This window comes from Orcinus orca, chromosome 17 (genome assembly GCF_937001465.1).
Source record: "Orcinus orca chromosome 17, mOrcOrc1.1, whole genome shotgun sequence".
NCBI lineage: Eukaryota > Metazoa > Chordata > Mammalia > Artiodactyla > Delphinidae > Orcinus > Orcinus orca.
This window is the reverse complement of record NC_064575.1, coordinates 42847414-42875397: the sequence shown is the minus strand read 5'-3', so window position 1 is coordinate 42875397 and position 27984 is coordinate 42847414. Positions and strand designations below refer to the sequence as shown.

At 36.0% G+C, this 27984-nt stretch overlaps 1 protein-coding gene across 1 annotated transcript in view; it reads right to left on the bottom strand.

Moving 5' to 3' along the window:
• The window catches only part of SLC26A7 (solute carrier family 26 member 7), a 183671-nt gene that overhangs the window by 63431 nt on the left and 92256 nt on the right, over positions 1-27984 (bottom strand). Inside the window, exons 5-8 of the mRNA XM_004283220.3 lie at positions 10335-10487; positions 7042-7124; positions 4239-4386; positions 2104-2217 (exon numbers count right to left, since the gene is read on the bottom strand). Coding sequence (XP_004283268.1) covers positions 2104-2217; positions 4239-4386; positions 7042-7124; positions 10335-10487 — 498 coding nt within the window. The remainder of the gene's footprint in view (positions 1-2103; positions 2218-4238; positions 4387-7041; positions 7125-10334; positions 10488-27984) is intronic.

The following is a 27984-nucleotide window of genomic DNA, read 5'->3' as shown; positions in this document are numbered from 1 at the left end:
TTGAATTCTAAGACCTACGTAAAACCTTTTATGGGCTCTAGGAGGAAGTAACAAGATCATATTTGTATTTTAAAAGATATCTTTCTACAGAAATACTAATAGTGTTTCTGAACAAGAAAGAGTCAGTTGGTGAAATAATTGACAAATGCAAGGTGGTTCCCACTGCTATTTTGATTGGCTATTATTAGCCTAAAAGTGGAAGCGTTTTAATTCTTCTAGATTAACTTACTGGGTATAAGTCTAGTACCTAGGAGAGACAGAGCTATTTAAGGGATTGCTTTGTGAAGTATTGTCACATAGAAAACTGGTTTCACAGCCTATTTAGAACAAAACTTTTAAGACTTGGCTCACCCAGTGCCTTCTTCAAATCATGTCAGTTATCTCCACGTAAACTTAATAGTTTTAATGCCAAAATGACTACCATGGGAAAGCATCCTCGATTTGGGTATGCACAGTAAATCAGATTCCTTCTCTGTGCAATTTAATGGGAATTGTTGAGCAGATTAGCGACAATCTCAACAAGCAGATCAGCATGAAAATACTGTGCTGCCAAGCTTTGTTTCCCTGAACTAGTGTTTTGTTAGGTACCTTTTGTTTCTTCTGAAGTCTGATGAATAGAATACCATGCAGAAATGATGAGAGGAAATCTAACACACTCATCCTTGTAAGAAACTAGGTGGAAACCACTATATAATCCTAGAATTTTATAGATAGAAGAGTCTCCAGAGTAAGGAATGATACTTGAGTATACTATGTATTAAACATTCAAATTTAGGTTACAAGTATGTGAGAGTTTGCAAAAATGTTTATGCCAATACACATGATGAACTTATGCTTTAAATCACGAACTTTGTAAAAATCAAATTGTCATGTAAAACAATGTTGAATGAGAATTACACATCTTTGATGATGAGTTGTGGCAATAATATGTCAAATTATCATAGATTCAGAATTTGTTGCTGCTTCCCCTCTGCTCCATGGTACGTTCATCAAATTTTATTCGTTAATTTTACGCAATATTTTAATGTTCATTTACCCGTCTTTCTCTGGCCACTTGCCCCCAATGTCAAGAACCATATCGTTTTCAAATTTACTCTTCTACAACCCCTGAAAAGGACTTAATATAAGGTAAACTCCTAATAAATGTTTAAATTATCACATAAAATGTTTTATAAATTCTCATTCAACTCCAATTTAAAATAAGTGTGAATTGTTTTATAATGGTTAGCTGTTAATGTTAATTTATTAAATTAACATATACATGAATTTTCTTGTATAGAACAGTAGTTAAGAATGCAAGATTTGGAGTAGATCTATCTGGGTTCAAATCCCAGCTCTACCACTTACAAGCTCTGTGACTTGGACAAGTTAGTTTAACCCTCTTTTCCTCAACTTTCTCATGTGGAATCCTAGCATAATAATTACATCTCCTTCACAGAGGTACCTAAAAGATTAAATGAGTTCATTTATATAAAATGTATGACATGCATATAACTTGATATATGCTTCCACCAACACCACCACCATCATCATCATCACAGAAACATCTTTATTACTACCATCGACATCTTATCAGTACCAAGCATAATAACTAGTATATAAAAGGTTCTCAAATGTCAAATTGATTTGAGTTCCTAAAAATACATAATTGTTTCTTTAAACCGAAATGTGCACAGACATCGTATTATTCATTTACATACATGTACATCTCTATAGACAGGAATGTCATTGTCAAGGACTGATTTTTCATACAGTTGTTTTCATTTTATTTAAAGGAAGTGAACAAAAATTTTAAAATTTCAAGTTGACTGGTTAGATTAGCAAAAAGTACAATCAGAGACACCACTAGAGGGAGCATTTGTTCAAAGATTGACAACAATAAAGCTGCCATTAATACAGGATTTTTTTGTCTGCTCGTTGAATCATTCAGCTTCTTAAGGATCTTTCCTAAGAAAGAGAAGAGATAGAATTCCTTGATACTAGTTTTAAGAAATTGAAGACGTAAAAATATTCTCAGGATTTTAGAGAGAAGCTCATTCTTCCCACTCTCCAAGGAGAGTAAAGGCCCATCAGTTCTTTTGTCCCTGCTGAAAATAAAGTTACCTGTGTCTTTGCTCCCGTGCTATATAGGACAGCGGTCCTTCCCATGGCAGCAGCACTTGGTATGCAGAAGAAAAATGAAGGAATCACATTGCTGAGGCCATGGGCCAAAAGTTCCTACAGGAATGATAATAGGAGAATATATCATTTCCTAATCACAATCAACTTTTAGAGACCACAGGTATAACTTGTCATGGAATGAAACTTATTCTGTATTCTATTTATGTTCTCTCCACTGGTCGTAATTTAACCATTATTTTAAGAAGAGCTAACATTTACTGAGTGCTTACAATGAGCCAGAAACTGTTCTAAGCACTTCATTGTTTAATCCTTATAACAATAACAACTTTATAGGGAAGTACACGGTATTTATTGTATCGGTTGCCAATTTCTCCTCTTTCAGGACATTAGAATCAAGGTTTTGTTCCCACCACTCCACCAATGACTTCCACAGTGCTAAATCCAATGGTTAATTCCTACCCTACCTGGCCTAAAATTAGCATTTGACACAGTCGCTCACTTCCTCCTCCTTAAAGGCTCCTTCTAGGACCTCTCACCCTCCTGGTTTTCTCCTACCTCCCTGGCCACCACTTCTCAGTCTCCTTTGTGGTTCCTTCTCATCTAACCAATCACAGGTATTGGACCACTTCCCTCTCTAATCTTAGCTACCCAAATACATGTTGACAGCCCCCAAATTTATATCTCTAGCCTAGACCACTCTTCTGAATTTCAGACTGACATAGCCACTCAGCATTTTCATTTGGATGGTTAACAGGTATCTCAAACTTACCTAATCAGTCTATGCTCTATATATTCCCACCCTGGTTCTCCCACATCCTTCCCTGTCTCAAGCTCCAGTTGCTTGGGCCAAAAGCTTTAGAGATAGTCTTGACTACCCCTTTTCCCAGATGGTGTCCACATCCAATGCAGAATTTGTCTCTTTCTCATCTCCTTCACTGCTACATCCTGGTCCAAGTCATCAAGTGTCATTTGGATTATTGCAAAAGCCTCCTAATATTTTCCTGCTTCTGCTGTTGCCAGTAAATAATACAGACAAAAATCCCTGCCCTCACAGACTGGAGTTCTAATGAGGAAATGCTGACAATAAACAAGATGAATATGGAAAGTAAAGCAGAGAAGGGAGTGGAAAATTTTGGAATTTAGGATTTTAGCTTACCAAGGAAGGACTCCCTGAGAAGGGAACATTTGAATAAAGGAGGCATGCAGCTACCTGAGGGTACAAAATTCCTGGAAACGGGGACAGCAAGTACAAATGTCCTGAGCTAGAAACATGACTAGTGAACTCAAGGAAAAACAAGGCAGTAAGTGTGGCTAGAACTATAAAAGAAATATGAGATCATAGAGGAAAGGGGATGGTGACAAGGTCAAGTATGGCCTTGTAAGCCTTGGTAATAGGCTTTTAATCTGAGTACTATGGGAAGCCACTGGGAGGTTTTGAGATGAGGAAAGACATGGTCTGCATTATGTACCATTGTATCCCTTGTTCCTAGGCCAGTACCTGGTAAATAGTAGGGTTCAATACACATCTGTTGAATGAATAAATCTGCTTTTTTACAGATAACAAAACTGGGGCACAGAAACAATTTCAGAGTGAGATTTAGATATAGGTACTTTGGCATTCTAACCACTATTCCATAGCTATCTCTGCAGGCCTGTGCAGAAATGTAGGGCCACAGGGCTTGAGACAAGACACTAGCAGAGGTAGATTCAGAAACATGCTCAATAAAATCTTCATCCTTTGGTATTCTAAGAATAGACCCTTGCAACCTTTAGTTTTTTACTAAGAAGAGTAATATTAGTGTTCTTTGTATTTTGAAATCCAAAATTTTTAAGTCAGCATGCAATGATAAATATATTTAGATTCTCTCCTAAAACCAAATCATCAAGATGCCCCTCTCTAAAAAACAGAGTGTACCATAACCAATCCACGAAAGTCAGATTTTCACCTTTCTATGAATGACTTAGATATTTTCTTTTGTTTTCTTCTACCGATTTGTGTTATACACTTAGGAAAGTTGTATTTTTCATAAGTTCAACATTTTCAGGATCTGGGAGTACACCGTACAGTGATACAATAGCTATGGAGAGGTGTGGAGAGGGGTTGGGGTGTACTCCACCTGGTTGTCATCAACTGAATATTTGAATTTTTTGGCAGATCCTTGAGCAAGAGCCAGTGAGGCCACATAGCCTACAAGTGCCACTCCAAAAGCTTCAGTGATTACTGCAGAGAGGATGTTCATTGGGGGAGCTCTAGGTGGAGGAATTCTGTTGAAAGAAAGACCATATTGAACTCATCAACTTTCATGTTATTTCTGTAACAACTTGCAGTGAATTCAACTATGGCAATGACTCTGAAGTTTACATAGAATATATGAAATATCACTGAGAAAACCAAGCAATCTTACCCTTAGAAGCCTTTTGTTTTCAACATTATTTAGCAGAAAAGCAAAATCACAAAGAACACCACAAGGACAGCTCCATGCATCTAACTGGCATTCACTCCCAGAGAATTCAGGTTATAGCACAGAAAATTTGACTCAACAAAAATTTCCTGTATCAGAACAAAAACAAATCTGGAGCATTCTTTCATTGAATCTTCCTAAACTTTTATTTGGCTGGCATTAGAAACTGTATTTCCTGCCTTGAATACTGCAGTGCTGTATGCAAACATTAGTTTACTGTGAGCTACGATTCTTGAGCTAATCCTTAAATTTTCCATTGAGTTTATAATCTTAATTATGTTTTTTAACATGATTCTTTCACAGTACACTTAACTATTGTTAAAAAAGAGACAACAGGCCCACAATGGAGTCACTTGTGCTAAGCCCCATTTAAGCAAACTAAGAATTTAAGCAAACTACCTAATTTAACTGCAGTTTCAGCCTTTCCCAGGAATGTAACCTTAGCCAGTCAATTTAGAATTACCTGGTCAGCACTAGCGAGGTAATTTGCCCTTCTGTCCCACATAGGAAAGTGACCTTGCCTGAAACAATCCACTCTTTGTTAGAAACTTCCTTTTTCTGCTCTTCCCCTTCTGACTATAAAAGCCTTTCATTTTGTACAGCTCTTCAGGGCTCCTTTCGATTTGCTAGATAGGTTGCTGCTCAATTAAGGAATTGTTGAACAAAGTCAATAAGACCTCTAAATGTACTCAGTTGAATTTTGTTTTTTGACTCTATGTATCACATGTTAAGAAAAATATCTATAAAGTGTCCAGTTACACTCTGTTGCAAAATACAGGACCACAGTTAGCTGTTTCTCAGTTTTAAATAACTGTTTAAAATATTTCTTCCAACTAATACACAGTCATTGTCTTTTGGAAAACCACTTGAGCCCAGTGTTATTGTTTATTTATCCCTGATGATGCTTTGTGACACTTACTTCCCCTCTTTAAAAAAAACCCTCTGGGGCAAAAGTAGAAGAAAAAGGTAAATTAATTCATGCTGATTTAATACTGAGCATGTAAATTGAATGCTCAGCACTTTCATGTTAGCAGTTTTATTTAATTCTCCCCACAATCTCCAGACCAAGTACCACTAATGCAATGTATACAGGAGAAAACATTTTGAGAAATGTATCGAAATCACAAAATGAATTCAACCTCAGCTCCATTTCTTATTAATGTCATGTTTTTCCTATGATTCTTTAAGAAGATGGGTCTGGAAAGGTTACTCAAAATAAAGAAGAATTAGACTGGATGGAGGAGAGGCATATTTTTTTTTACCCACTCCCTCAAGTTTATCCCCAAGTCAAATTGATTTGTACCATTACAAGCCCTAAGATATATGATACATAAAAGTGCTACCATTTCAAACTATAAGAACTTTTGTTTCATAAAAAATTGAGCTTGCCTAATTATTAATAATGATAAACTAAGCTAGAGAAAAAAACAATAAACTAAATTTGAAGGTGAAAAGTAGAGAACCCTTTAGAAAACACAAATTGATTCCAATAATCACTATTAGCCTATATCTTTAGCATAAAGGCTAAAGACAGGATTTTTTTAAATTATCTTTTTAATCTATGAGAATTTTTCTACTGTCCCTCCATTTTAATGCAGTTAGAAGCCAAACTTTGGGACTGGAAAATAAAAATATAGAGGACTCAGCAACTCTAACTTTGTCCCAAATTTATAAATATTTGTGTATAATACAGCCCATTAAAAGAGACATCCCCTTTCTCCCCTAAGATGACTTTATTTTCTTTCAGGCTGTATTTGGAACAACATTTTGTCTTTTTAGGGTGAACACTTCTTCTTCTTGTTAATCTTCCTCTTAGTGTCCTGAGGAAGGCTTTAAGACAGGTGGGAAACATGCCCTCGTCTCCACTTCCACCCTCTCTTTCACGATTGTACACCACTCATTCCTATAGGTTTGCTATTTCAGATGATGCTTGTGTATTTTTACTATGTTTTAAGTGAAATAAAAATAGTCATAGGAATATGTGAGTGGAATAGGGAAGACTATATCCTAGAGCATGACTCTAATTTGGAAATTCAAAGTCTTGCTTTCTTTTTCAAATAATATTCATATAATTTCCAAATCTTTTACCTGAAGTGATGCTGTATAAAATAGTTATCAACTTCCTAAGTAATTGATAACCAGTCTAAGAAGTTATTTTTTTCTTTATTGTGAACTGTTTGTTTCTATCATTGTAAAATAGAAATTAATTGGAATTTTGTCCCATAGAGAGCCTTTGAAAGAAATGAAATTCATACCCACCTACCTCCAGTTGCTTCCTCCATCAAAAAACGAAAGAAAGAAAAAAAAAGAAGAAAGAAGGAAAGAAAGAAAGAAAGAAAGAAAGAAAGAAAGGAAGAAAGAAAGAAAGAAAGAAAGAAAGAAAAAAAGAAAGAAAAAAGAAAGAAAGAAAGAAAGAAGGAAAGAAAGAGAAAGAAAGAAAAAAAAAAGATTACATTACCCTTTTGGAATATGACCAACTACTTCTAATCCATATGTGTTTTCCATATTGGTACAATAACAAGTAAATGATGCAGCAATAATCTGTGTGGTTACATTTGAAAAAAGAAAAAGAAAATTATTCCTGGCTTCTCAAACATCTTAAAACTATTTTTAAAAGTAAACATTGTTCATGTGCCCCATGATTTTCTCGAGTCATATAGCAGTGGCACAGATTTTTAAACACTAAGAAGAATTTTAAAAATCAAAAAATCCCTCTGAGATTTGACAGCACTTAATTTGCAGTCTCAAAAATTAAATGGCATTATAATAATACAACTTTTCTTATATCCTTCCCAATTGTGTCTGATTCTGAAGAGGAGCAGAACACAGACTATAGGAGTGTGTGTGTGCATGCGTGCATGCTTGTGTATGTACAGATACCACAATCCAACCTAAATACTTGTCTCTTATAATATGAAGGGATGCTTTATAACACAGAACGTTTTCCCTCCATTGCAGCAACCACCTAAGAGTTTAAGATGTTGCATCAATATTCCTAATGTAGGTTAGTAATCAATTATGATTTACAGTCTCCTTGAATAATTTTGAATTTTGAGTTTTGCTATTTCTTGAAGTAAAATATCCTAGTTAATAATGTGTCAAACTTGATACTTTTGAAATTACCTCCCTGGAGTCTCAGGTGCCTGACCCTCTGTTATATGATATAATGATATATAATAAGTGAAACCAAGTGTTTGCAAATATCCATGATCACTTTTAAAATGTATATTCAGAATTCTGTTCAGCATTTGTTTTTACCAGCCATGCCACTTAATGTTTTCCATCCATTTTCACATTCTTTTTTCATTCTTCTGATAATTTAATAGGTGCTGTAAATTTCACATGGTTATCATATCAGTTTGGTATAACTATTTATATACTACACTTTTTTGTTTAAAAGAGACACACTAATTACCCATTTAAAGTACGAATTTACCATATACATGGTCAGAAAAAAGATATAACAAATCACACTAGCAAAATAAGGAATATCTAACAATGCCTAATAATATTATTTTGTAGGGATTTTTCCTGTGTATTTCTGTTCTCTGTGATGATACTTAACTGAATTTATAGAAGTTTTTAAAACATCGAATAGACTTAAAAAGCAGAAGAGGCTTGAAGATATTTTTTAAAGGCAGCAAAACTCTACAGGTTATACTTTAAACTTTATAAATATTGTGCTATAATTGTATTTTCTACAGAATATAGTAGTAGTTAAAAGTTCAGCTATTAGGTTGGAATCAGAAGTATTAATGTATTCAAAAATTTCTAAGCCAATTAATAAATTTTAATTGCTAATAATTTTCATGAAATATTTATATCAAGTCAGAAAATATTGTGAGCTGTAAAAGAAAATACACCATAGCCACAAGATGCTGGATCCTTATAGAAAATGGAAGAATACATGGTGTTTAATACACAAAAATTAAGTAATCTAAGTCACTAACTTGGTCTTTCAGACAGTGCTTTAGAGGGTTCTAATCTGGTCATCCTCCTACTGTAGCTCTCCCCATAAAATGGGAGTTTTGTAGGGGCAAAGGGAGGTACCCAACTCAAACCTGGACTCCTCTTTCTAGACCACACCCTGAATCGTCAGGAATCTATAATTTCCTGCCTAAATGGCTCCAAGTCTACTTACAGAATACCTTCCCCAGGTCTATCCTTCCAGTGTAGCCCAAGGAAAGGCCAAGGGACAGTTGTGGGGCAAGGGTATCCACATTTATACTTATGAATCCCACTGTATATGGGATAGAGCTGAAGTAGGAAGAGAAGAGGCAGGCCAAGGGACTGGCTTTCCCCTTGCTGCCACATTCTAGCAGAACCCAAAGGATTAGGAGAATTCTCTATTTTAACCTGACATTCAAGGTAATCACTAAGGTATTTTAGTCAAGATAGGAAAATAGAACCTATTTTATTTAACATTTTGATCTATAACTCAAGTATTTGGGCCTGCATTATTATTTTTGCCTTAGGTCTTACACATATTAGGGGCAACACTGTATAAGGAGTACCTTTTATTTTTTGTAAGGATAATTCTTACAATTTTTGTATTGAATGAACAACTGTCTTATTCAGTGTTTTATTCAGTATTGAATAAAAAGAGTTAAGACTCTTCTTCCCCAAGGTTATTTTCAATTTCTGGTTTCATGAAACATATAATCAAGCTTCCCAGGATATAATAAGCATTCCTTAATACCTATAGGACTTTGGAATAAAATATGTTTCACAGTTGTCTCCATGAAAACTACTAATAACCATAGTACCCTCCACTTGTCTGGCTTATTTGAAATACACACGCATATACAAGCACACACACATTATATAGATTACATATGTTATATGTATCTCTACAAATTATACAAGGCCTAATTATGGAGAGAAGCCATCCATCTTAGTTATGCAGAAAAAAAGTCATATCCCTCAGAGACAGTTGCCAATGTGCTAGCCTTATACTATACCATTTCAACAGTATGAAGGGATATTTCAATAGGTGAAATTATTTAGGCACCACTTGTCAAATACGTGTATATAACCCAAAGACCATTAAAAAGCTAAAACCAATTAATAATAAGTAAGTTAGTAGACTGTGGTTGGCTTAACATTTCAATGTAATGCTTTGTTTAGTTAAGAGTTCCCATTAGAGGCACTTAAAATTTCAAAATGTAGTTTTTAATGCCATAAGTCTTAGGAGCAAAGTACGATTTGTTGCTTTGCCAAGTACAACAACAACAAAAAAATCTTAGAGAATCAGCCCTGGCTAGTGAAAATCATGAGTATCCTTTAATAAAGCAAAATTGGGTCAATAAAAACAGTGTCAATAAATTTATCAATCATTAACGGACATTTGTCAGTTGATAATATTTCTATGCATCATACCATACAAATAACATATCAATAGGATGTGGTATCACTTCTTGTTGCTTTAGGAAAATCATGCCAGAGATATTTTGGGTCTCATCCTTAGAAATGTCTCCTTATTTAAAATCTTAAGCTACATGTTTTCTTACTTACCTAAAAAAATTACAGGCATCTGTGAAAATTGAAAACGCGTGTGCCTCCTTTTTAAAATTATTGACTCAACATATTTCCTGTCTTTACATTAATGTATAGCCACACAAATTAGCCCTGCTTTAATGAGAGACAGGATTAGCTGTGGCTTACTTTAGACAATAATGTGAGCCTCTGCAGGTTACCCACAGCAACTGCAAACATTGCAGGGCAGAATGCTAAATGTTGATTCATACTTACCAAGACTAAGTCAATAGGAAGAACAATTTTAATTTTCCTTTTAAATTGTTCATTCAGCTCTTTAACCAGAACAAGCACCACGATGCTCAGCAAGGATAAGAGCAGTGCTTCCAGTCGCACAGACTTGATGTTTTCAAAGACATATGCATAGATCTACAGTAATGAGGAAAAATACAAACAAAATTCAGGATCACCCACAACATATCAAAACTAAAATCTGGCCCCCAAATGAACTCAGTGATGTTTGCAAAAGTAGCTGAAGGGGTGGGAAGTGAAAGGTGGGGCATAGAAGGGTAGTCAGTGCTGATATAGAGCAAGCTATAATTCATTTGCATGTAGAAAATTGCTTTGCCCTTGATTCTTCCACCAAACTCAGTGTTTGTTCCTTCCTACATAAGGACACTACTACACTTCCAGCTCCTCCCCAGACACTTATAGGCAGAGATGCTAAAACTCATTAGCTACATGCAGATTCATGATTAAGAGCAAGTGAGGGGACTATAGGCTCCCTTGAACCCCACCACTCTTCTTCAAACCTCAGAATCAAAATACACACATACTTTAAATATCAATGGATATATCTGGAAGCTAATAGCTCTGTGTAAGGAGATATTTGTGTTAATCTGTATCTTCCAAATTTTCTCTTACAAAGATGTATGACTTGTATAATTTTAAGGTTTCACATAGGCCTTAAATGCTTACCTTCAAAATGTCTCAACTCCTCCTTTTCTTCGAATATGTTAAATCTGATTTTTATAAACTCATTTCTATTCATCCACAGCTGATTTATTAAGTCTAGTTTCAAGTGATAAAAACTAGTTTTTACTTTAGCATACAGACAATTCTTATAGTAGCCCAACTTGTTGGTGTTCTTTGCCCTCTCTTTTTAGTATCTCAAAGATAATTTGACCACAACTAAAAATATTGGATTAAAATACTATGTAGACAACATATCAAAAGAATTTATATAGACTATGTTCCTCAGCATCTCCTAAAATTCTGCTTAGTAGGTTTCCTCATTGAACCCATCTGATCCAGGGATCAGGAACACACCTGGTGTAAATGAGGTACATCAGGCTATCTAACATGGATTCTATATATTGAATATTATCATTAACACTGTAACTGTTTCAAACAAACAAAGAAAATATACTCAGTTAACATGGAGCCTTGTTGGGTGAACGGGATCGGGGTAATGTAGAATCCAGAATCTCCTTTGTCCACACAGTTAGAAAAAGTTGGTTGTGTAATCAAATACATTAAGGAATAATTGGGGGTCAGATAGCTTTACTTGTTACCCTTTTCACAGCATTCTAGTATTCCACACTACTTGGAAAGAAAATCAGGTACTACAATATCATGGTTATCTGAGATGCAGACAATATTTTTCCTCTCTGCCTAAGCTGTGGATAATAACTGTTCCCAGAACTCCTACAGCAAGTGAAGAAGCAGGTTCCATTTCTCATAGTTACCCCCTACTCAAAGCCCAGGACAAAAATCCAAAATGCTACTCAAAGAAATATATTCTATAGCGGATGGAGTCAGAGGGATGTCAAGAAAATTTGGTCTAAATACACAGCTTTCTGATGATTTATTATGATCCAAAGATAAAATTGAGACTATCATTCAGATGATTTGCCAAGAATAAAACAAGCATCCAAACGTTTCAAAACATTTAGAGGCTAATTCCTTCTGTTTTATCCATGGTATTAAAAGTATGCCATGACAGTGCCTGTATAAGAAATCAGAGAAATGTGAAAAACTCGCAAGCCATACCAAATTTGCTGTAATGTGTATTTCGAGAACATGTGTTTGCAGTAATAAAAATGGCCACCCCAGAATGAAAGGAATGAGAAACTCTCCCCCAGGGTTTTTATTGTCTGTCTGAATTAAACTACAATTTGTAGAGCAAATTACGTCTCACAAGATGCTCCAGAAGAAGATGGGGATGGGCAGAGGCTTGTTACAACCAGCACGAAGAACAATAGAAAAATAGGCTGATGAGGAGTTATACTAATGACTATCATGTGGACCCACACGGAGAAATCACAGCTAAAGATGGCTTCTAGGAGATGGGTGGCATTTGGAGATAGAAATAGGGACAGGGACAGGCATGTGCAAACACACACACATGCACACAATTACACATGCTCATTTAATATAGGTCTAGGCCTCCTAAACACACATTGACATTTCTCATTTCTAGTATAAATCAAGTCATTTGGGTATGTTATCACACGCTACACTTCAGTAGATAAAAATTCCTATTGAAGATCAGCATTCATTTCCCAGACCTCAGAGAAGCAATCATAGTTTATATGTGTATAGATAAATAAGCAAACTATTTCATTAGAACTGACCAATTTGTTTTATAAAATAGGAGTTTAGCTCAGTTTGAGACTATAATATTAGTAATTCTTTAAACTGGTCATTTAATATAACTTGACATAAAATGAAAAATATCAGTATATATAAACAAATGCATTTTGAGATATTTCAAAGAATGAAAATGCCTATCCAACATATACATATATTATTTTTTATAATTTTCTTTACAGAGGAGACTTTTCTGAAGCACTTCATGTACATTTACACACACAAACACATTCATATATACACACCACTACTTATATAATGTGTTTTTATCTGATTTGGACATTCTTAATACATTTTTTTTTTCACTGATGGATTCTCAACTCCTAGAATAGTGTCTGGCAGACAGCAGGCACTCAATAAACACTGTTGAATGAATAAAAGATTTGGTCTAACATAGTAATAGTAACAATAAATCTGTAAATAGGAGTAGATGTTACCCTGAATAAGCAGAATGATGGAAGAACTCACACTCCTCTTTTCTCACTATCAATACTTAGCTATATCATATTAAGGGGATTTGTAGTTATCATTTATTCATTCACTCAACATATTTTTTTCATGTTCATTCTGTTTATATTTTTTAAATTTTTATTTTATATTAGAGTATAGTTGATTAACAATGTTGTTAGTTTCAGATGTACAGCAAACTGATTCAGTTATACATATGCATGTATCTATTCTTTTTAAAATTCATTTCCCATTTAGGTTATTACAGAATATTAAGCAGCATTCCCTATGCTATACAGTAGGTCCCTGTTGGTTATCAATTTTAAATATAGCAGTGTGTATAAGTCAATCCCAAACTCCCAATCTATGCCTCCCCCTCTACCTTCCCCACTGATAACCCTAAGTTTATTCTCTAATCTGTATGTTTCTGTTTTGTAAATAAGTTCATTTGTATCATTTTTTTAAGATTCCACATATAAGTTGTATCATATGATACTTGTCTTTCTCTGTGAGACTTACTACACTTAGTATGATAATCTCCAGGTATATCCATGTTGAGGCAAATGGCACTATTTCATTTTTTTTAATGGCTGAGTGATATTCCATTGTACATGTGTACCACATCTTCTTTATCTTTTCCTCTATATATGGACTTTTAGGTGGCTTGCATGTCTTGGCTATTGTAAACACTGCAATGAATATTGGGGCACATGAATCTTTGTGAACTATGGTTTTCTCTGGATATATGCCCAGGAGTGGGATTGCTGACTTATATGGTAACTCTGTTTTTAGTATTTTGTGTGTTTTTTTAACATCTTTATTGGAGTATAATTGCTTTACAATGGTATGTTAGTTTCTGCATTATAACAAAGTGAATCAGTTATACATATACATATGTTCCCATATCTCTTCCCTCTTCCGTCTCCCTCCCTCCCACCCTCCCTATCCCACCCCTTTAGGTGGTCACAAAGCACCAAGTTGATCTCCCTCTGCCATGCAGCTGCTTCCCACTAGCTATCTATTTTATGTTTGGTAGTGTATATATGTCCATGCCACTCTCTCACGTTGTCACAGCTTACCCCTCCCCCTTCTCATATCCTCAAGTCCATTCTGTAGTAGGTCTGTGTCTTTATTCCTGTCTTACCCCTAGGTTCCTCATGACCTTTTTTTTTTTTTTCCCTTAGATTCCATATATATGTGTTAGCATACGGTATTTGTTTTTCTCTTTCTGACTTACTTCACTCTGTATAGTACACTCTAGGTCCATCCACCTCACTATAAATAGCCCAATTTTGTTTCTTTTTATGGCTGAGTAATATTCCATTGTATATATGTGCAACATCTTCTTTATCCATTCATCTGATAATGGACACTTAGGTTGCTTCCATCTCCTAGCTATTGTAAATAGAGCTGAAATGAACATTTTGGTACATGACTCTTTTTGAATTTTGGTTTTCTCAGGGTATATGCCCGGTAGTGGGATTGCTGGGTCGTATGGTAGTTCTACTTGTAGTTTTTTAAGGAACCTCCATACTGTTCTCCATAGTGGCTGTATCAATTTACATTCCCACCAACAGTGTAGGAGGGTACTCTTTTTCCCACACCCTCTCCAGCATTTTTTGTTTGTAGATTTTTTTATGGTGACCATTCTGACTGGTGAGAGGTAATACCACATTGTAGTTTTGATTTGCATTTCTCTAATAATTAGTGATGTTGAGCAAATTTTCATGTGCTTTTTAGCCATCTGTATATGTTCTTTGGAGAAACATCTGCTTAGATCTGCTCATTTTTTGATTGGGCTCTTTGCTTTTTTGATATTGAGCTGCATGAGCTCTTTGTATATTTTGGAGATTAATCCCTTGTCAGTCTCATTCTTTGCAAATATTTTCTCCCATTCTGTAGGTTGTCTTTTCATTTTTTTATGGTTTCCTTTGCTGTGCAAAAGTTTTTGAGTTTAATTAGATCCCATTTGTTTATTTTTGTTTTCATTTCCATTACTCTAGGAGACGGATCCAAAAGATATTGCGGCAATTTATATCAAAGAGTGTTCTGCCTATGTTTTCCTCTAAGAGTTTTGTAATATACGGTCTTACATTTAGGTCTTTAATCCATTTGGGATATTTTTATGTATGCTGTTAAAGAATGTTCTAATTGCATTTTTTTTACATGCAGCTGTCCAGTTTTCCAAACACCACTTATTGAAGAGACTGTCTTTCCTCCACTGTAGGGTCTTGCCTCATTTGTTGTAGATTAATTGACCATAGGTGCATGGGTATATCTCTGGGATTTCTATCCTGTTCCATTGATCTATATTTCTGTTTTTGTGCCACTACCATACTATTTTGATGATGTAACTTTGTAGTAGAGTCTGAAGTCAGGGAGTTTGACTCCAACAGCTCCAGTTTTCTTTCTCAAGATTGCTTTGGCTATTCATGGTCTTTATGTTTCCATACAAATAGTAAAGTTTTTTGTTCTAGTACTGTGAAAAATGCCCTTGGTAATTTTATAGGAATTGCATTGAATCTGTAGATAGCCTTGAGTAGTATAGTCATTTTGACAATATTGATTCTTCTAATCAAAGAACATAGTATATCTCTCCATCTGTTTGTGTCATCTTCGATTTCCTTCACCAGCATCTCAAAGTTTTGGAGTACAGGTCTTTTGCCTCCTTAGGTAGATTTATTTCTAGGTATCTTATTCTTTTTAATATGATGGTAAATCGGATCATTTCTTTAATTTCTCTTTCTGATCTTTCATTGCCAGTGTATAGAAATGCAACAAATTTATGTGTATTAATTTTGTATCCTGCAAATTTACTTTACTCATTGATGAGCTCTAGGAGATTTCTGGTAGCATTTTTAGGATTTTCTATGTATAGTATCATGTCATCTGCAAACAGTGACAGTTTTACTTCTTCTTTTCCAAATTAGATTCCTTTTATTTCTTTTTCTTTGCTGATTGCCATGGCTAGGACTTCCAAAACTATGTTGAATAAAAGTGGCAAGAGTGAACATCCTTGTCTTGTTCCTGATCTTAGAGGAAATGCTTTTAGCTTTTCACCATTGAGTATGATGTTAGCTGTGGGTTGGTCATATATGGTCTTTATTATTTTGAGGTATGTTTCCTCTATGCGCACTTTCTGGAAAGCTTTTATCATAAATCGCTGTTGAATTTTGTCAAAAGCTTTTTCTGCATCTACTGAGATGATCATATAGTTTTTATTCTTCACTGTGTTGATGTGGTGTATCACATTGATTGATTTGTGTGTATTGAAGAATACTTGTATCCCTGGGATAAATCACACTCGATCTTGGTGTATGATCCTTTTAATGTATTGTTGGATTCAGATTGCTAGTTTTTTGTTGAGGATTTTTCTATCTATGTTCATCAGTGCTATTGACGTGAAAATTTCTTTTCTTATGGTATCTTTGCCTGATTTTGGTGTCAGGGTTATGTTGGTATCATAGAATGAGTTTGGAAGTGTTCCAAGCACTGCAATTTTTTGGAATAGTTTCAGAATGATAGGTGTTAACTCTTCTCTAAATGTTTGATAGAATTTTCCTGTGAAGCCATCTGGTCCTGGACTTTTGTTTTTTTGGAGTTTTTTAATCACAGTTTCAATATGAGTACTTGTGATTGGTCTGTTCATATTTTCTATTTCTTCCTGGTTCAGTCTTGGAAGTTTGTATCTTTTTAAGAATTTGTCTATTTCTTCTATGTTTTCCACTTTATTGGAATATAGTTGCTTGTAGTAGTCTGTAATGATCCTTTGTATTTCTGTGGTGTCCATTACAACTTCTTTTTCATTTATAATTTTATTGATTTGAGCCCTCTCCCTTTTTACTTGAGGAGTGTGGTTAAGGTTTATCATTTTTGTTTATCTTTTCAAATAACCTGCTTATAGTTTCATTGATCTTTTCTATTGTTTTGTTCATCTCTATTTCATTAATTTCTGCTCTGATCTTTATGATTTCTTTCCTTCTACTAACTCTGGGTTTTGTTTGTTCCTCTTTCTCTGGTTGCTTTAGGTGTAAGGTTAGGTTGTTTATTTCAGATTTTTCTTGTTTCTTGAGGTAAGATTGTATTGCTGTAAACTTCCCTCTTAGAGCTGCTTTTGTGAAGATGATGGTGGGGCAGAACACAGAGTTCATGTCTCCCCACAACCAGGGCACCCACCAGACAATTTTGGGGGACCTCGGTGCCCAAAGAGATGGGAGGAACCCCCGAGTGACCAAATAGGATGTGGGGGGAGTGAGGGGGAAGAAGTTGGCCCCTTCCTAAGCCCCGGCCCCACACAGTGAAAGCCTTTTCTGGCTTTTTTTTGTTTTTTCTCCTCTTTTTCACTACTGTGGTTCTGTTTTACCTTCCAATTGTTGTTTCATCTGTATTTTTATTTTTTATCTTTCTAACATATCTGTTATTTTTCTAATCTTATTTTATTTTTTACTCTTTGCTATTTTCTGCTCCTTTTTTTCATTTTTTCTCAACCCTGCATGGCTTGAGGGATCTTGGGATGTGAGCTGAGGGTTGGGCCAGAGCTCCTGCAGTGAGAGCTCTGAGTCTGAACCATTGGACTAACAGAGAACCTCAGACCACAGGGAATATTCATCACAGTGAGGTCTCCTGGAGATCCTCATCTTAGCACTGAGATACAGCTCTACCCAACAGTCTACAAACTCCAGTGCTGGATGCCTCAGGCCAAACAACCAGTAAGACAGGATCACAATCCAACCAATCAATAAAAAAATGAGATGACAAAAAATATGTCACAGATGAACAAGGTAAAAACGTACAAGACCAAATAAATGAAGAGGAAATGGGCAACCTTCCTGAAAAAGTAATTCAGAGTAATGATAGTGAACATGATCCAGAACCTCAGAAATAGAATGGAGGTATGGATTAAGAAAATAAAAGAAATGTTTAACAAAGATTTAGAAGAACAAAAGAACAAACAAACAGAGGCAAACAACACAATAAATGAAATGAAAACTACACTAGAAGGAATCAATAACAGAATAACTGAGGGAGAAGATCAAATAAGTGAGCTGGAAGACAGAATGGTGTAAATAACTGCTGAGGAACAGAATAAAGAAAAAAGAATAAAAAGAATTGAAGACAATCTCAGAGACTTCTGGGACAACAGTAAGCTAACCAAAATTTGAATTATAGGGGTCCCAGAAGAAGAAGAGAAAAAGAAACGGTATGAGAAAATTTTTGAAGGGATTATAGTGGAAAACTTCCCTAACATGGGAAAGGAAATAAGACCAGGTACTGCAGTGAGTCCCATACAGGAAAAACCCTAGGAGAAACACACCAAAACACACATTAATCAAACTAACAAAAATTAAATTCAAAGAAAAATATTAAAAGCAGCAAGGGAAAAGCAAAAAATAACGTATAAAGGAATCCCCATAAGGTTATAAGCTGATTTTTCAGCAGAAACTCTGCAGGCCAGAAGGGAGTGGCAGGGTATACTTAAAGCGATGAAAGAGAAAAAACTACAGCCAAGATTACTCTGTCCAGCAAGGATCTCATTGTGATTTGATGGAGAAATCAAAAGCTTTACAGACAAGCAAAAAGTAAGAGAATTCAGCATCACCAAACCAGCTTTATAACAAATGCTAAAGGAACTTCTCTAGGCAGGAAACACTAGAGAAGAAAAAAACACCAAAAAAGAGACCCAAAACAATTAAGAAAATGGTAATAGGAACATGTATATTGATAATAACCTTGAATGTAAATGGATTAAATGCTCCAACAAAAAGACACGGACTGGCTGAATGGATACAAAAACAAGATCCATATTGATGCTGCTTATAAGAGACCAATTTCAGACATAGGAACACATACAGACTCAAAGTGAGGGGATGGAAAAAGATATTCCATGCAAATGGAAATCAAAAGAAAGCTGGAGTAGCAATATTCATATCAGACAAAATAGACACTAACATATTGTTACAAGAGACAAGGAAGGACACTACATAATGAGCAAGGGGTCAATCCAAGAAGAAGTTATAAAAAATATAAATATTTATGCACCAAACATAGGAGCACCTCAGTACATAAGGCAAATTCTAACAACCATAAGAAGGGAAATTGACAAAAACACAATAATAGTAGGGGACTTTAACTCCCCACTTACACCAATGGACAGATCATCCACACAGAAACAAATGAGGAAACACAAGCTTTAAATGACACAATAGAACAGATAGATTTAACTAATATCTATAGGACATTCCACCCGAAGGTGGCAGAATACACTTTCTTCTCAAGACCACATGGAACATTCTCCAGGGTAGATCACACCTTGGGTCACAAATCAAGCCTCAGAAAATTTAAGAAAATTGAAATTGTATCAAGCATCTTTTCTGACCACATGCTGTGAGACTGGCAATCAATTACCAGAAAAAAACAAATGTAGAAAACACAAATACATGGAGGCTGAAGAGTGCACTACTAAATAACCAAGAGATCACTGAAGAAATCAAAGAAGAATTTAAAAAAATACATGGAAACAAATGACAACAAAAACAAGACAACCCAAAACCTATGCAATGCAACAAAAGCAGTTCTAAGAAGTTTATATCAATTCAATCTCACCTCAAGAAACAAGAAAAATCTCAAACAGTCTAACCTTACACCTAAAGCAACTAGAGAACAAAGAAGAAAACCCAAAATCAGTAGAAGGAAAGAAATCATAAAGATCAGAACAGAAATAAATGAAATAGAAATGAAGAAAACAATATCATAGATAAAATTAAAAGCGGGTTTTATGAGAAGATAAACAAAACTGATAAACCTTTAGCCACATTCATCAAGAAAAACAAACAGACAGGACTCAAATCAATAAAATTAGAAATGGAAAAGGAGAAATTACAACAGACACCACAGAAATAGAAAGGATCATAAGAAACTACTACAAACAACTATATACAAATAAAATGGACAACCTGGAAGAAATGGACAAATTCTTGGAAAGGTACAATTTTCCAAGACTGAAACAGGAATAATTAGAAAATATAAACAGACCTATCACAAGTATTGAAATTGAAACTATTGAAATTAAATAGTTGAAATTATTGAAATTAAAAGTCTTCCAACAAACAAAAGTCCAGGACCACGTGACTTCACAGGTGAATTCTATCAAACATTTAGAGAAGAGGTAACACCTATCCTCCTCAAACTCTTCCAAAAAAATTGCAGAGGGAGGAACACTTAAAAGTTCTTTCTATAAAGCTACCACCACACTGATACCAAAACCAGACAAAGATATCACAAAAAAAGAAAATTAGAGACTAGTAACACTGATGAATATAGATGCAAAAATCCTGAACAAAGTATGAACAAACAAAATCCAACAACACAGTAAAAGGATCATAGACCATGATGGAGTGGGGTTTATCCCAGGAATGCAAGGATTCTTCAATATACACAAATTAATCAATGTGATACATCATATTAACAAAATGAAGAATAAAAACCATATGATCATCTCAATAGATGCAGAAAAAGCTTTTGACAAAATTAAACACCCATTTATGATGAAAACTCTCCAGAAAATGGACATAGAGGGAACCTATCTCAACATAATAAAGGCCCTACATGACAAACCCACAGCAAATATCATTCTCAATGGTGAAAAACTGAAAGTATTTCCTCTAAGATCAGGAACAAGTCAAGGGTATCCACTCTCATCACTATTACTCAATATAGTTTTGGAAGTCCTAGCCATGGCAATTGGAGAAGAAAAAGAAATAAAGGAATACAATTTGGAAAAGAAGAAGTAAAACTGTCACTGTTTGCAGATGACAGGATACTATACATAGATAATCTTAAAGATGCCACAAGAAAACTAATAGAGCTAATCAACGAATTTGGTAAGGTTGCAGGATACAAAATTAATGCACAGAAATCTCTCACATTCCTATACTAATAATGAAAAATCAGAAAGATAAATTAAGGAACAATCATATTTACCTTCACAACAAAAAGAATAAAATACTTAGGAATAAACCTACATAAGGAGACAAAAGACCTGTATACAGAAAACTATAAAACACTGATGAAAGAAATCAAAATGACACAAACAGGTGGAGAAATATACCATGTTCTTGGTTTGGAAGAATCAATATTGTGAAAACGACTATACTACCCAAAGCAATCTACAGATTCATTGCAATCCCTATCAAACAACCAATGTCATTCTTCACAGAATTAGAGCAAAAAATTTCACAATTTATATGGAAACACAAAAGACCCCAAATAGCCAAAGCAATCTTGAGGAAAAAAAAAAAAAAAAAACAGAGCTAGAGGAATCAGGCTCCCCAACTTCAAACTATACTACAAATCTATAGTAATCAAGACAGTATAGTACTGGCACAAAAACAGAAATATAGATCAATGGAACAGGATAGAAAGCCCAGAGATAAACTCACACACTAATGGTCACCTGATTTATGACAAAGGAGGCAAGAACATACAATGGAGAAAAGACAGTCTCTTCAATAAAAGTGGTCCTGGGAAAACTGGACAGCTACATGTAAAATACTACATGTAGAATACTCCCTAACACCATACACAAAAATAAACTCCAAATGGATTAAAGACCTAAATGTAAGACTGGATACTTAAAAATCTTAGAGGAAAACATAGGAAAAACACTTTGACATAAACCACAGCAAGATCTTTTTTGACCCACGTCCTATAGTAATGAAAATGAAAATAAACAAATGGGACCTAATGAACGTTAAAAGCTTTTGCACAGGTGTTCCCTGGTGGTACAGTGGTTGAGAGTCTGCCTGCCGATGCAGGGGACACGGGTTCGTGCCCCGGTCCGGGAAGATCTCACATGCCACAGAGCAGCTGGACCCGTGAGCCATGGCCGCTAAGCCTGCGCTCCGGAGCCTGTGCTCTGCAGTGGGAGAGGCCACAACAGTGAGAGGCCCATGTACTGGAAAAAAAAAAAAAAAAAAGCTTTTGCACAGCAAAGGAAACCATAAACAAGCTGAAAAGACAACCCTCAGAATGGGAGAAAATATTTGCAAATGAAGCAACAAACAAAGGATTAATCTCAAAAATATAGAAACAGCTCATGGAGTTCAATACCAAAAAAACAAACAACCCAATCAAAAAATGGGCAGAAGACCTAAATAGACATTTCACCAAAGAAGACATACATATGGCCAAGAGGCAAATGAAAAGATGCTCAACATCACAATTATTAGACATGCAAATCTCTAATAATTAGTGATGAATGATACAATGAAGTATCACCTAACACTGCTCAGAACGTCCATCATCAAAAAATCTACAAACAATAAAAACTGGAGAGGGTATGGAGAAAATGGAACCATTTTGCACTGTTGGTGGGAATGTAAATTGATGCAGCCACTATGAAGAACATTGTGGATGTTCCTTAAAAATCTAAAAATAGAACCACCATATGACACAGCAATCCCACTACTGGGCATATGCCCTGAGAAAACCATAATCCAAAAAGATACATGTATCACAATGTTCATTGCAGCACTATTTACAATTGCCAGGACATGGAAACAACCTAAATGTCCAACAATAGATGAATGGATGAAGATGATGTGGCACATATATGCAATGGAATATTACTCAGCCATAAAAAGGAATGAAAGTGGATCATTTGTAGAGATATGGATGGACCTAGAGTCTGTCATACAGAGTGAAGTAAGCCAGAAAGAGAAAAACAAATATTATATATTAATGCATATATGTGGAATCTAGAAAAATGGTACAGATAAACTTATTTGTAGGGCAGGAATAGAGATGTAGACATAGAGAATGGACATGTGGACATGGGGGTTAAGGGGAGGGTGGGATGAACTGGGATATTAGGTTTAACATAAATACACTACTGTGTGTAAAATAGATAGCTAGTGGGAACCTGCTATATAGCACAGGGAGCTCATTTCAGTGCTCTGTGATGACCTAGGTGGGTGGGATGGGGAGGTGGGAGGGAAGTCCAAGAGAGAGGGGATATATGTATACATATAGCTGTTTCACATCATTGTATAGCAGAAACTAACACAGCACTGTTAAGCAATTTTACTCCAATAAAAAATTAAAATTAATAAATTAATTTTAAAAAGAATTGCTTTTGCTGCATCCCTTAGGTTTGGGATCATTGTGTTTTCATTGTTATTTGTCTCTAGGTTTTTTTTTTTTTCTTTTTTGATTTCTTCAGTGATCCATTGGTTGTTCAGTAGCATATTGTTTATCCTCCACATGTTTGTGTTTTTTTACAGTTGTTGCCTTGTTTCTAACTCATAGCATTGTGGTTAGAAAAGATGCTTGATATGATTTCAATTTTCTTAAATTTACCATGGCTCACTTTCTGGCTCAGCATGTGATCAATCCTGAAGAATGTTCCATGTGCACTTGAGAAGAATGTGTATTCTGCTGCTTTTGGGTAGAATGTTTTATACATATCAATAAAGTCCATCTGGTCTAATGTGGCATTTAAGGCTTGTGTTTCCTTATTGATTTTCTGTCTGGATGATCTGTCCATTGATGAGAGTGGGGTGTTAAAGTCCCCCACTATTATTGTGTTTCTGTTGATTTCTCCTTTTATGCCTGTTTTATTTGCCTTATATATTAAGGTTCTCCTATGTTGGGTGCACATATATTTACAATTGTTATATCTTCTTCTTGGATTGATCCCTTGGTCACTATGTAGTGCCCTTCTCTGTCTCTTGTAACAGCCTTTATTTTAAAGTCTATTTTGTCTGATAAGAATATTGCCACTCCAGCTTTCTTTTGATTTCCGTTATCATGGAATAACTTTTTCCATCCCCTCACTTTCAGTCTCTATGTATCCCCAGATCTGAAGTGGGTCTCTTGTACACAGCATATATATGGGTCTTGTTTCTGTATCCATTCAGCCAGTCTATGTCTTGGTTGGAGCATTTAATCCATTTACATTTAAGGGAATTACCGATTTTGTATATTCTTTTTTTTTTTTTTTTTTTGCGGTACACAGGCCTCTCACTGTTGTGGCCTCTTCCGTTGTGGAGCACAGGCTCCGGACGCGCAGGCTCAGCGGCCATGGCTCACGGGCCCAGCCGCTCTGCATCATGTGGGATCTTCCCGGACCGGGGCACCAACCTGTGTCCCCTGCATTGGCAGGCAGACTCTCAACCACTGTGCCACCAAGGAAGCCCCGATTTTGTATATTCTTATTGCTATTTTCTTAATCGTTTTGGATTTGTTCTTGTAGGTCTTTTTCTTCCCTTCCTCTTTTGTTCTCTTGTGATTTGTTAACAATTTTAGTGCTGTGTTTGGATTCCTTTTTCTTTTTTGTGTGTGTATCTCTTGTAGATTTTTGGTTTGCAGTTATCATGAGGTTTTGATACAGTAGTCTATAAATAAAGAAGATTGTTTTAAGTTGCTTGTCTTTTATTTTCAAATGCACTTCCAATATCCTGCATTTGTGCTCTCCTTGTTGCACAATTGCTGGTTTTGATATATTTGTGTGTGGATGATTTCCTACCTTTACTGTATGTTTGCCTTTACTGGTGTGCTTTTCCATTCATATTTTTCTTTTAATAGTTGTGGCCTTTTCTTTTCCACATAGAGAAGTTCCTTTAGCATTTGTTGCAAAGCTGGTCTGGTGGTGATGAATTCTCTTAGCTTTTTCTTTTCTGTAATACTTTCGATTCTCCATCGAATCTGAATGAGAGCCTTGCTGGGTAAAGTATTCTTGGTTGTAGGTTCGTCCCTTTCATCATTTTAAATATATCATGCCACATCCTTCTGGATTGCAGAGTTTCTGCTGAGAAATCAGCTGATGACCTTATTGGAACTCCCTTGTTTGTTATGTTGCTTTTCCCCTTGATGCTTCTAACATTTTTCCTTTGTTTCTATGTTTTGTCAGTTTGATTACTCTGTGTCTTGACATGTTCCTCCATGGGTTTTTCCTGTCTGGGACTTTCTGTGCTTCTTGGACTTGGGTGACTGTTTCCTTTCCCATGTTTGGGAAGTTTTCATCTATTACCTCTTCAATTATCTTCTCAGGTCTTTTCTCTCTCTCTTCTCCTTCTGGGACCCCTGCCATGCAAATGTCAGTGACTTTACTGTTTTCCCAGAGGCCTCTTAGACTGTTCTTGTTTCTTTTCATTCTTTGTTCTTTATTCTGTTCCACGACAGTGATTTCCACCATTCTGTATTCCAGATCACTTACCCATTCTTCTGCCTTAGTTATTCTGCTATTGATTCCTTCTAGTGTATTTTTCATTTCAGTTATTTTATTGTTCATCTCTGTTTGTTGGCTCTTTATTTCTTCTAGCTCTTTGTTAAACATTTCCTATATCTTCTCAATCTGTGCCTCCATTCTTCTTCTGAGATCTTGGATATCTTTACTATCATTCCTCTGAATTCTTTTTTGGGTAGATTGCCTATCTCCACTTCACTTAGTTGTTCTTCTGGGGTTTTATCTTGTTCCTTCAGCTGGAACATATTCCTCTGCTAGCTTATTTTGTCTAACTTTCTGTGATTGTGGTTTCCATTCCACAGGCTGCAGGACTATAGCTCTTCTTGCTTCTGCTGTCTTCCCCTTGGTGGGTGAGGCTGTCTAACAGACTTGTGCAGACTTCCTGATGGGAGGGACATGTTTCTGCCCACTGGTTTGTAGAACTGGGTCTTGTCCCTCTGGTGAGCAGGGCTGTGTCAAGGGGTGTGTTTAGCAGGAAGCTGTGGGCTCAGGAAGACTTTAAGCACCCTGTCTGCTGATGAGTGGGGCTGTGTTGCTGCCCTGTTAGTTGGTTAGCCTGAGGTGTCCCAGCACTGGAGCCTACAGGCTGTTGGGTGGGGCCCCCTCTTGGTGGAAAAATGGCAGTCACCAAGAGTGCTCATGCCAGTGAGTACTCCCCAAAACTACCACTGCCAATGTATTTGTCCCTTCAGTGAGTCACAACCACTCCCTGCCTCCACAGGAGACCCTCCAATTCTACCAGCTAGGTCTGAACCTGGCTCTTATGAGGTCACTGCTTTTTTCACCATGTCCTGGTGCACATGAGACCTTGTATGTACCTTCCAAGAGTGGAGTTTCTGTTTCCCCCAGTCCTATGGAATTCCTCCAATCAAACCCCACTGGACTTCAAAGCCACATTCTCTGGGGGCTCCTCCTCCCATTGCTAGACCCCCAGGTTGGGGAGCCTGATATGGGGCTCAGAACTTTCACTCCTGTGGGAGAACTTTTGTGGTATAATTATTTTCCAGCTTGTGGGTCACCCACCCAATAGGTATGGGATTTGATTTTATCACAGTTATGCCCCTCCAACTGTTTCATTGTGATTTCTCCTTTTTCTTTGGATGTAGGATATTCTTTGTGTGAGGTTCCAGCATTTTTTTTTTGATGGTTGTTCAGCAGTTAGTTGTGATTTTGATGTTTCTGTAAGGAGAGGTGAGCTCACGTCCTAATACTGCACCATCTTTCTGAGGTAGCCCCTGGAAACCTGAAGATCCCATCATGACATGGCTACTGCTATTATTTGGAGAAGCAATCTCACTCAACATGTTTATTAGGGTTCTACTTGTACAAGACATTGATCTAAATTTTAAACCTATTATTACAGTAAATCTCAAGTAATCCATCTTTGATATATGCTATTTGATCTAAATAATCAGATGTTAAATCATTCTGTTTTTATAAGAATGAAGCAAAATCCAAAGCTAAAAATCCTCATATTCAGGATTTAATTAAGAAAAAAGGAGGTCATACCCTTTTAATAGTTTCCATGGTCATACCCATTCAATAGTTTCTCATTGTACAACTGTTACTGAAGTTCTAAAGACGGCCCTGTATAGAAACACCTGTGCCCAGAGAAAAATAGGTTTGTGTTTCACTAGAGAAACAACAAAGTGATAGTATAACAAACAAAATTTAATAAATCTGACAGTACATTACTTTATGGTAGGTATTAAGTACTGATCTGAAATCTATGAATCTTAACTCCCAATATATGACTTTGTGTCAGTCATCGACCACAAATCCAGGAGTATCTCCAGAAAAATGGTAACATTCATACATGCTTGTTACCATGTGTTCAGACTTTGGTCTGAAAACACATTTGGCATAATCTATGCATAGACATTTGTCTAAAATCCAGTAACCTGTACCCTTATAGGAGACAGAAGAGGAGCAGACACACACACAGAGGGGAAGGCCATGTGGTGACAGAGGTACAGTTTGGTGTGATGCAGCCATAAGCCAAGGAATGCCTGGAGCTACCAGAAGCTAGAAGACAAGGAATGATTCTCCCCTAGAACCTCCAGAGCATGTGTGGCCCTGGTGACACCTTGATTTTGGACTTCTGGCCTCTGTAAATGAGAGAATAAATTTTTGTGTGTTGTTACCATGTTTATGGTAATTTATTACAGTAGCCATAGGCTACAAACACAGTTACCAAGTAAAATGCTTCTCACTGCTGAGACAATTCAAAGAGGGTGTTATGGACTCAATTGTGTTTCCCTAAAATTCATATGTTGAAGCCCAAATCCTTAATACCTCATAATGTGACTCATAATATTTGGAGACAGGGCCTTTAAAGAGGTAATTAAGTTAAAATGATGCTTTTCGGGTGGACCCTAATCCAATATGACTGGTGTCTTTATAAAAAGAAGAGCTTAAGACAGACAGAGAGATACCAGGAATGCACATGCACAGAGGTGCTACCATGTGAAGAGGCAGGAGGGTGGTCATATACAAGCAAAGGAGAGAAGCCTCAGAGCAAACCAGCCGTACTGGCATCTTGATTTTTGACTTCCAGCATTCAGAACTGTGAGAAAATACATT